Below are 12,230 nucleotides of genomic sequence, written 5' to 3' on the forward strand. Positions count from 1 at the left end.
TCAATCGTTTGAGCGAGGAGGACCTGTTGGCAAGAATCACTGCTATATCGTCAGAACGACTCCAGAGTGGATACGACGCTGGGGCCACCAGTTCGAGCAATTGCTGTAATGTTTTCGTCATAGAGTTCTAAGATACTTATTGCACTGTCTCAGGGAGCCCCAAATAGTTCTGGCTAATAACTTTTTAATGGTGCATTTCCGGACCAGGGTTCCATATCTCATATTGATAATTGGGTCAATCTGCAACCCCTGCAAGTTTGAATCAAGATCACGGAAACACCCTGTATATGGAAGTCATTGTCTCTTCATCCATCTGGTAGCGTCGTCACCTTGTAATCAAAGGGTCCTGGGTTAAATAGCCGGTGGGCGTATTTACAAACCCTATAGTGCTGCAGAACCTCCAGAAAGTCTTGACTTCTGATTGGCTGTCATTTCGGAAGTTAATAGACTACAGTGTTCCTTCAAGATAACGCTAGATGGCACGACAGTGTAGATTTCAGATATCCATCTTAATAAGATATGAAACCCGTTTAAACGGAAGATGATTTTTAGTACATTTTTAGAATTATTATTTTGAAAGAAGGAAAGACAGAACTCGTCTTGAAGTGAATGGCTTTCCTATTTAAAGTCACATCATCACAAACATTGTAACTACTTATGATCACTAAAGTAAAGTAAAAGTAAAGTGCTCCCCCGGGGCTCGGGTACCCTTTTCTACACCTTCAATTTTTCGCACATTTCAAATATTCTCGTTACAAAAATTAGTTCTTCATAATAAACGATGTTTCTAAATAGCGCGGAAAGTAATTTTTTAGATCTACGTGCTACGAAACTTACGTTTTTTATGAAATTAAAATTCCTTGCGTAACGTCAAAAAGGTTTTTCACAACTTTATGATGGCGAATGATGCATTCATGTCACAGGCGCAAGTCTGAAGATTTCGGATGATCGATTTATGTCACAGGCGCACGTCTGACTTTTTTCTTTTTCTTCATATGATTGACTTGTGCAATAGGAACATTTGCGATTGCGATATGTTCTCTGTGCGATATATTGGTAGATTGGACATTTCAGACATTCGATTTCATTTATGCGACTTCAGAAATTGGAAATAATAATATTTTTTTCGCAACTGCATGCCGTAAAGGGGAGGGTTGTTTTTTCTAAATGACTTGTGGGATGGGATAATTTGCGACTTCTAGTTTTTATGATGGGAAGGGAGTGGAGGGTGGTATTCTGTGGAAAAGGCCAACAAGGACTTTCAACGTAGGTGTTACTTCATTTTTGGACTTACAAATTGAAATTCGACCCATAATTCAATACCTGGCCTTGGTAAAAAGAGGTAAGTTACCTTCTTTGGTTTAATTTTAGCCTTCATTACAGGGAGATGGTCTGCTGCCAGACGAACCATTGGCGCTAGGCCCACGAACCATTGGCGCTAGCCTCACGAATCATTGGCGCTAGCCCCACGAACCATTGGCGCTAGCCCCACGAACCATTGGCGCTAGCCCCACGAACCATTGACGCTAGCCCCACGAACCATTGGCGCTAGCCCCACGAACCATTGGCGCTAGCCCCACGAACCATTGGCGCTAGCCCCACGAACCATTGGCGCGTGGATAGGTTAGTTCAGTTAGGTTGAGATCGATAGTTAAAATTTGGTGTCGTGTTAGTATCACGATCTAGAAATTGGAAATAATTGCGAACCATTTCAAACGACAAAATTTCAACTTTAAACGGCTGTACAGTCGTAAATACTTCTTTCCGCGCTCCAATTTTTTTTATTCACAAATGGGATCAAATAATGTTCATAATGAAAAAAAATAATTCAAAATTCGAGGGTGTAGAATAGGGTACCCGACCCCTCCCCTGTGCATAGCACCACGCCATAAAGGCGTATAGGGGGTGTGGGGGTAACGCCCCACACTTTCTTGATCCGGTCGTGAGTGGGGATGATGTGATCAGCATCACGACCCTGACCGCCTTTACCCCCCAGGGTTTCCCCCAGGTACCCATGTTATTCGACGCTGGGTGGGCACCGGGGCCGCTTCCATCGTTAGAAAAGTTCCCGGATTTGAACCGGTCGGGGATCGATCACTGAGAAACATAATTATTGTTCAACAACATTATGCTTCTAATTACTCACTGCTTGCTACATTGTTGTTTTGCAGGACAGCAATTGTATTATTTAGCATAAGTTATAAAACTTCTCCCATAATGCAGAAATTACATTACAAGTACAACATTATTATTTTGCATAGGCTTCATTTTGATTTTATCATCAGAAAACATTTTTTCCACACAAATATATATTTCTTAACATTACTTCGACATTTTGATTACAAACTTAGTTGAAATAATCACGAGTCTAATTTTTCCATACTTTTCCTGTAAACAAGCAAGCAAGGAACGGTGGACACAACATAAACACTTCCGGACGCGCACAGCCAATAAGAAAGCGTCATATACGTCTGGTTCTGCAGCACTCTGGGGTTTGTAAATACGCACCCGGTGGAGGCACATAGTGGATCGCATTCCACTTTAAACTGTAGGTCCAGTCCCAATTAGCCTTACTGTGTATAAAGTGGACTTAAAACTTCAAATCAATCAATCTTCGTCCATCTCAGCATCACTTATCCTCATCTTCGCGATTAGCCAAAAGTGGCAGAAAAGCGAAGTAAAATAAATCAACTCAATGGGATTGGATTGCATACCATTTTGATGCACTGCGTCCTTTTTAACTCTTCTAGGTCCCAGCTGATACAGTCGCAACACGAGAATACCCGAGGAGGCCAAGAATTGAAGCAGTTGAGTCTGTGAAACGGGGCGAAGTCTGCTGAATCAGGCGTCCTGCCGTTCCAATGGCCCATGAAGAGAAGAGCGTTCGAGCGAATACTCTTCTATGGCCCCTTCGCAATTTCCCCACGAGGAGAAGCTCCCCCATCAATCCTCTTCGTGCAATGGACGAGGAAGGTAAGCTTTGGACGCATTCACGTCCGCTGGTTCAATGTTCTGATTGCCCTACGAGACAGCAACCTCATTTCGTAGAAATTCCCGTTCTAAAGGCAAATTTCCCTCACAAACAACGAATTTCCCAATTGAAGCAAAATTTTCCTCACACAGAATCCAACTCTGTCACGCAAGACTAAAATTTCCCTTTTCTTACTTAAATTCCCTTCACAGTCCTTTTCCAAGACAAAATCGATCTTACAAGATGGCAACCTTATATCCTAGAAGCGGGCAGAAAATTTCCAGTTTCCCTCACAGACGAGCAGCATTTCCCTACAATAACCAAACATTTCCTCACGGAAGAATAATTTCCCACTTCAAGCAAAATTTCTCTCACAGAAGACTAAAATTTCTCTTTTCTTAATTAAATTTCCACACTCCTTTTCGAAGACAAAATACAAAATTAACCTTACAAGATGGCTACCTCATTTCGTAGAAATTCTCGTTTTCAATTCAAATTTCTCTCACAAAGGACCAGCATTTGCCTTCAATAACCCAAATATTCCTCACGCAAGACGAATTTCACACTGTAATCAAAATTTCCCTCACAGAAGACCAAAATCTGTCACGCAAGACAACAACTTCCCTTTCCTTAGTTAAATTCAGTCACACTCCTTATCGAAGACACATTTCCCTCAAGAGAAAAAAATCTATTTTCTCTTAGGTAGAAATTGTCACAATAGGCAAAATGTCCTTTCTACAAAAAAAATCCCATTACTGAAAGCGACAACTTCCCTTTTTCTAAATCAAATATTCCCTCAAATTAGGCAAAATTTCCTTCTTTCCTTTTATCTACATAACACACCCATGTAAGCAACATTTTGATACATGCATGCAAAAACCAATTAGGAAATTTAGATTAATTATGCTGTGTGAATCTAAAATGCACATGTTTAGGTCCTTCTTATTCTCGGCATACAATAATTTACTTATCACGACACCTAGTAATGATGATAATGTGTATTTGTACAGTCTCAAAAATTAGTGTGGATTTCAAATATATATATGCCTTCCCACACCTTAATCTGGTACCTCCCTCCCTGCCCCCCGAAACAAAATATTTAATTCACATACACTGACCTTGTGTGCAGAAATCGACCAACACACTATATGGAACTTACTTAGAGAATCTTCCCCTTCTGACCTTGATTCAACACATTACTTGCCACATGTTTGGAGGATCTTCCCCTATGACCTTGTTTCAGCTCACTACTTGCAACATACTTGGAGGATCTTCCTTTTGTGACTTTGGTTCAGCAAACTACTTGCCACTTACTTTGAGGATATTCCCCTTGTGACATTCGTTCAGCACACTACTTGCTACATATTTGGAGGATCTCCCCCTTGTAGCCTTGGTTCAGCACACTACTTGCCATATATTTGAAATATCTCCTTGCTTGTGACCTTGGTTCAGCACACTACTTGCCACATACTTGGAGGATCTCCCCCTTGTGACCTTGGTTCAGCACACTACTTTCCAGATATTTGAAGGATCTCCTTCCTTGTAACCTTGGTTCAGCACACTACTTGCCACATACTTGGAGGATCTTTCCCTTGTGACCTTGGTTCAGCACACTACTTACCACACACTTGGAGGATCTTTCCCTTGTGACCTTGGTTCAGCACACTACTTGCCACATACTTGGAGGATCTTTCCCTTGTAACCTTGGTTCAGCACACTACTTACCACATACTTGGAGGATCTTTCCCTTGTGACCTTGGTTCAGCACACTACTTGCCACATACTTGGAGGATCTCCCCCTTGTGACCTTGGTTCAGCACACTACTTGCCACATACTTGGAGGATCTTCCCCTTGTGACTTGGATTCAACACACTTGAGAATACTATAAAGGTTAAATGCCATGCCACAGAAACTGTGTGTATAACAGGGTATCCAATTGCAACAAATTAATTTGGAACTTACCTTGAATAACGGCCACATTCTTCTACGATCTCGACGACACCTAGCGGCGAAACCCGAGGATAGTTGCAGCGACGAAAAGAGCCGAAATAAGCATCTACGGTGCCCAACAGTCGACCCTGAAAATAATGAAAAATTAGTGAAAATGTTCTCAAAGGAAATTAAAATTTAAGATCAATGAGCTATGTTTGTTAAGTTTATGATTCTAATTAGAAATTTTGTCCAGTTTTCAATGTTACTAGTTCGAAAGGTCTTCTTGTGCAAGAGTTTGGATTTGCTTAGAATGTAAATGTACTACACTGTCCCGGTTATCTCTGGAGGAAGCGAAGGTAAACAAGTCTCTGCAAGTAGTGATTCGAGAGGGATCGATCAATGAACTCGTGAGAGGGAACGGGATTGCGTGGAGGGGGAGAAGCGACTGCCGTTACCAGCCGTCGCAGCAGCGTGTACTGCTTCGCTCTGCCCACTCAATTTCTCCTCCTCTTCTGCCGCTATGCGCGGCCTTGCTCCAGAGATAACCGGAACAAATTAACAAATGATTAAAATTACTTAGGCTAGAAACACTGTTCTAAAGCAATAGTTTAGTTTACAGGCAGGCAACATATACAAATTTGCATTCCCCCCAAAAAGACCTACCTACCCCACTCACGCCACCGGGTGGGCATCTGCCCTTCCCCTCCAAAAGCAAAAAGCTTATTTCGCACAGTGCCTTCAGCAATTTCATCATATCACTCGTCCTCATCTTCGCGATTAGCCAGAAGCGGCGGAAAAGTGAAGTAAAATAAACCAAATCGACGAAACCAAACATTTACGTTTCCTTTTATTTGGTGCAATCCCCACAGTCCCCTCTTTAGTACGCACATAATCTCAGGGTAGAGGCACGTGCTTCACCGAACGTGAAAAAAAAAGTAGCCAAAGTTCTACCGTACGGGTCGCGAAATTTCGTCACAGAGGTTGCCACAGGGGTATGCAGATTGCCCCGTCCGTTTATAAATGGCCACCCCACCCCCTCGCCCCTTTTCCGCACGACGGCCTCTGACGTCGAACCCTGTTGTTTACTTATGGGCCCTGAAGGTGTTGGTAATTACTCCCTGCATGAAAACTTTTAATGAACCGGTCACTAGGTGGCAGCACGGTAGAGGAAATTCATGGTATCTAGGTCAGATTTAGAATCCCTCTATATGCGGCACAGAAACCTGTTTTTAAAATTCAAATATTTAGGAGGAATATTAGTAAATAAGAATAATATTAATGTCGAAATTACAAGACTTAGGCTAGAACCACTGTTCTAAGTCTTGCAATGCATGTTTTATTTTCAGTTTATAAATTTTTAACACACAAAATCATAATTATGAGTAAACTTCAAAATACAAGATTCATTGATTGAGTAACAAGTTTAGTTTTATGCACTGGTAGGCTAATTGGGACTGGACCTAAAGTTGCAAGTGGAAACCGAACCGGATATCGAACCGGGGCTCCTTGATTACAAGGCAAGGATACCGCTAAACCATCGGAGAAGCCAGAAATAGGGTGGAGAATGTTGCATAATACTGAACGTGCACAATCTCTACAGTAATTATCCCTTGATATTACAAAAAATAAATGAAGATGACTTCGTTGTGCATGTCTAGCATGCCAGAGGATAGAAAAGTTCTCATGGTTCTTGTTCGTAAACCTAATGGTATGAGACCTCTAGGGGCCGGTTGTATAAACATCACTAACTGGAGATCAGATTTGACCTACGATCCGGTAGTGGACTAAGTTCAAGCTTCTATCATGTTGTATAAAGCTAACTGTCGATCTTAGATCAAATCCTGATCTTGGGCCAAAGAAATACGTTTGGCAACGTGGTAAATCCAGACATGTCGCTAGTGTGCCTGTGATGTTGCCAATTGTCCAACACTGAACAGCAAACATTTTAAAGTCTGTTTCGGAAAATGCACGTATTTAATATTTCAATAAAGAATAAATCTGAGGTGCTGGATGTAGTAAATATTCGAACATGTTGCAAATTTAGTAACCACGTAAATTAGATACTAACGGCCATTTATTGCTTGTACACGTTCCACGTGGATGATTTGTCGTTGACAACGAAGCAACTATCGGTTCTCGGTTGCAAAGGGGAGAAAATATGCTTGCATAAATATAATTTCTTTTAAAAAAATATGTACTTCTTTTTATTGCTAAAAAGAGATAACAACTTTCTTATACTCGGATTTGGAGCTATTGTTCATGTAAGGAGATGTTTATTATATTTATTTTGTGATTACACGACATGTTACAGGTGGACCATTAGTTCCTGTAAGTAATATACGGAATTTTCCTTGCACTTGAATAGCCTACGTTGGGAAACGTGTTTGCGTTTTCCCGAATGGAAAAAAATATTGAAACAACAGTGGCGCTTGTCCTCTCGGATGTAAATTTTGCACAAAGCAAATAATATTCGAAATAAAATATGTGTCATTTATATATCGGGAGGAGAGAAAGCTTTACCAACTAAAATGCGACGTGCTCGGTTCATAAAGCAGTAGATATATACACTACAACCAAAGTTACATGATCTGTTTCATTCAGCGGACAACATTGAATTGCAATAACACTTGGCTGGATACAGTAAAGCGAAATGGTAATATTTTTACACTCCCTCTTCATCCCAACGCAAGTTTTACAATGATATATCAACAAGAAAATGTAAGCCGATCATATTTTCGGTTTGTATCAACACTAGATTGTTCTCAAGTTACTTTTCTCTGCCCGTGCAATTAAACAATGTTACAATATGCTCTTGCAGTCATTTAAGGCAAATTTCAAGAAAAAATACATGGTATTTCAAACAGTAAATAACAATGACACACGATATGTGGAAAGAAAGAAAAATGGAAGAAATATTTATCATTGTTCACCTCGTTGTGCATGCTTCTTCTTTATTACCGAAACAGGATTTTATGAATTGATTATCTCGTCTTGCCGCGTACGTTCACTTGCAACACATTTTACAAGCAAATATTCGTTAGCACAGCCATGTTACAACAGCTGAACTACGGTCAATGTCTGCTGATCGGAGAAAAATCGCGGATCAACTTTGAACGCAGATCGCAGGGACTTAATCTCAGTTCAACTTTTATACAACACAAAATCAGAGTTCAGCGTGACTGCAGATCAATTTTACTGGCTAATCGAGGATCAACTGTTTTATACAATCGGGCCTAGAAAGGTCAAGACGAACATGGCATTATAATAATAATAATAAGTTGATTGATTGATTGATGTTGCTTTATTTTACTTCGCTTCTTGTGCCACTTTTGGCTAATTTGGGAAGATGCGGATGAGTGATGATATGATGAAATTGATGAAAAGACACAAATATACAAGTCAAAGTCGGGATTTGAACCTGGCGCAATGTGCTAACCACTCCGCCACGGGGGACGAACAGGGCCTCCCCGATGGCGCAGTGATAGCATCGTCGCCTTTTAATCAAGGGGTCTTGGGTTCGATACCCGGTGAATGCACTGGTTCGGATCCCAGTTTAAACTGTAGGTCCAGTCCCGATTAGCCTTTCTGTGCATAAAGTGGACTTAAAAAACACCAACTCAATCAACCAACCAACGAGGAACGAATATTAATTTGAACCCAAAATAAATTTATAACGACGGTGACTGATATTAGCAGAATAGGGAAAGATGAACGTCTGTAGCTGCGGCAATGGAACTTCGGGTTTAGAAATGCCAGAAGGTTAATATTTATGTAGATAAGGCACAGGAATCTGGTGTTTCCCCACGCAACCAACCTAAAGGATCCGCGGTGGTCAGTTCGGAGAGGAATTTAACTGTCATGGGTTCGAGTCCCAGGATGAACGACCTCGGGAACGTTTCCATCGGGTAAACTGAAAAACAAATCTGGGGATCAGCTGGATCTTATCAATATACACAAGGAAAAGAGAAAAGGTGAAGACATGGACAGAGAGACACGTGGTAAACAAGTCATATAAATATTACGGTGTGAAGAAGTAAGTAAATTGAGAAATAAGAGAGAGAAGCACATTCACGGAGACACAACAACGAGACGTAGAATATTACAGAGAAATGTGGAACTGTAAGATATGGAGAACAAGCGAGAAGCAAAACAGAATAAATTGAGAACTGCACAAGGAAGTAAGGAGAAGAAGAGAGAAAGACAGAGTGACAGACGTAAAGAAAGAGAGAGAGAGTTACAAAGAGAGGAGGACAGAATCTGGTAAACTAACAGTCAGAGAGATGGATAGAGAGGGAGACATTCAGAAAAAGACAGAGGGGGGGAGCGAAAGAAAGAGAAAAATAGACCTTGAAAGACAGAGAGCGACACAGACAGGGAGAAACACAGGGAGACACAAGCCTACTGTCTGGCTGCCTTAGCCGAGACCATGGAGGGAAGTGCGCATGCGCCAACCGGACGTGTTCAGTGGCTATATAGGAGTGACGGAAGTTTGGACAGGAAGCGGGTTCCTTGAAAATCGTCTGCTGTAGAAATAGCAATGAAGTTTCAACGTAGTAACATGACCGCCAAAATACATATAGAGATGTTTACGAATTATATAAGGGTTCGGAATGAAATTAAAGCCATTCATATACTATATCAGCAAATAGAACATATCAGGAAAGTATTCATCACGTCACATTAGTAGATAAACCTGTTTATAAACAAGTAGCTTTATTTTTAGACCATTCAATTAAATTGATCTCCTTAGTAAATACGTACTATAAAGCATTAATCAGGATAGTGTTCAGTAATAATAGTATTATTGTATATAGTATTATAATTATAAATGTAATAACTGAATGGCTTCCGACATTTTTTAGTATAACGAGGGTGTTTTGTAGAATATGCAACAGGGGCCAAAACGTCGAAACGGCTTCTTACGATTTGTAGGAGCCATCACGAATCACAAACACACAGAAAGCGAAATATTTTGGCAGTGCTTCTCCCTGCTTCTCCTCTCGCGTTTGGAGGTAGTTTCGTCTTCCTTGGCCGGACTGTACGCAGCTATTTTTCTTGGAGGGGGCTGCGTTCTAGAGAGAACGGAGTACACAACAAAACAGATGCTATCGTAATCACAATTCATTGCCTTCGCTTTGGAAGTTGATTAAAGACAAAGAGGCAATCTGGGAGCATATTAAGCTGAGGTTCGCATTTACATTTTCACTTCCCGAATTCATCTGGTCTTATTAGAAAATGTCGATTCCCTCAAAATTTTGGAGCGGGCCGTAGCCTTTTAACCCCCCCCCCCCTACCCCCTGCATACGCCAGTGCAGAGAGAGAGAGTGAGAGACAGACACAGAGAATAAGCGAAATGAAACAACAACGGCTGATGTAGCCAGAGAGAAAAACACGAGAGAGAAATCATGATAGAGTTGAGACGGAGAACAGAAAAAAAACGTCCAGTAAAAAAGCAGCTGATCGTGTGTCGTGTTCGCGAGGGAAGATTACAAGGGAAACAGATTCCCTCGCTCCCAGCGCTCTATTGAAAGGGGGGAGAGTTCGTTACAACTTGAGAGTCATTAAGCAGGACGAGAGGATTGAAGGAGCTTTCCCTCTTGTCTTCATCTCATCCACATTTCTTCCTTGATCCTTATTGACGCTGCAGTGTTTCCACCTTGAATATAGGCATTTCCCAAAAATCAAGAGAAGACCATATTTTGGGATCTGTAGACACGGCTATTTTTCAAAAGTCTCGTGACTTTATTAACCAAATAAACAAATTATAAAAATACCATCTCAATCAAAATATCTTTATTAACTATATAGTACTATCTATTCAATTGGAATGAACCGTAACCCATAAAGCACAAATCTTCGATATGCATTGGATATCCACGATGTCCAGATCAGATACATGGATATTATAGAATATCCATTTTGTGAAAACGTCGGCCCCCCCTATCCCTCGTTTTATCCGGCCCTCTGGATTACTTCCTGCCTTAATCCTTCAAATCTCTCCTTTCACCTCACCCTGGGTGCCAAGCGAGCAGATTATATTTGCGCTGGAAATTACAAAAGGGGGGGGGGGTTCACATAATATATATTTTTTAGTCCCTGGTTCGTTTACACATGTACAGCAAGTGAATAAACAACTGGTTTAAAATGGACAGTACCGTATTTCTTGGAATCATAACATTTGTAATAGGATATATTGGTTTATTATACGTAGTTATATATATACATATTTACATAACGTTTCCATGTGTGTCTTGCATAGACCAAATTAACAAATCTCTAAATAAACATAATTGCGCACCTATGGCTTACACCATTGGCACTTTTTACCGCAGAGTTAGCATAACTATCTCTGCGGGCCTACCCTCAGCTTAAATGATATTCCGTTCATTACAAATGCGTTTCCTTACGCCTTCACTCTTTCTTTTGGGCATCAATTATTCAATACGGAAATATCCACATATTCAAAGCTTTTTCTAAAAGGGGACTTGGGACAGCAACATGGGTTGGCTTACACTAAATGCTACATTATTATATCCAGTCTAGCCACCATAAGTGGACTAAACTTGAGGAGACGTTCCTCTTTCGTCGATCAATGGGGAAACACTGATTTTTTTGCTAGAGCCCACTGGCCTTTTTATAGTCGGGGTAAACGTCCGTGGACGTGGACCCCGTAGCGTTGGAAAATTCCACTGCAACGGTATTTTGAAAGACAGCTAGCTCCCTCAACCGGGGAGATAAAAAACAGGGGAATCTAATATCCAGAAAAGCACAATCCAATATACACTTACAAGCAATAATAACATAAAAGTACACTCATGGAAACATATTACTTAACCCTACACCTTGTAGCTGGCCAGCAATTAATTATTACAATATACCAAAACCAGTAATGGTCAATCCGACCATTACAATTTGACATCCATTAAATATCCATTTAGATATATCTAATTCTGGATATCCACAGGACGTCCAGGGGATATCCAGAACTGGATATCTAAAACTCATCCAATTCTGGATATCCAATACAGGGCTATATCCCGCCCAGAACTAGATATCTAGAACTCATTCAATTTTGAATATCCAATAAGTTGCCAGATCTTGTCCAACACTGGATATCTAAAACACATGCAATTCTGGATATCCAATATTGAGTTAGATCTTGTCCAAAATTGGATATCTGAAACTCATCCAGTTCTGGATATCCAATATGTATCTAGAACTTGTCTAGAACTGGATATCCAATAAAGGATGCAAATAGGATGTGTTTCGGATATTAGAAAATGAACAGATATATGTTTCATACATAATAATTGCATTCGATCATTT

The 12,230-nt window shown here is 40.5% G+C and overlaps 1 protein-coding gene across 1 annotated transcript in view; it reads right to left on the reverse strand.

Annotated features, from left to right (window-relative positions):
- Positions 1-12,230, reverse strand: part of LOC145981349 (LHFPL tetraspan subfamily member 6 protein-like) — a 257,027-nt gene that overhangs the window by 152,400 nt on the left and 92,397 nt on the right. The window contains exon 2 of the mRNA XM_083114580.1: positions 4,935-5,050. Within this exon, the coding sequence (XP_082970706.1) occupies positions 4,935-5,050 (116 nt within the window). The remainder of the gene's footprint in view (positions 1-4,934; positions 5,051-12,230) is intronic.

Source organism: Lepisma saccharinum, chromosome 29 (genome assembly GCF_977018435.1).
Source record: "Lepisma saccharinum chromosome 29, izLepSacc3.1, whole genome shotgun sequence".
NCBI lineage: Eukaryota > Metazoa > Arthropoda > Insecta > Zygentoma > Lepismatidae > Lepisma > Lepisma saccharinum.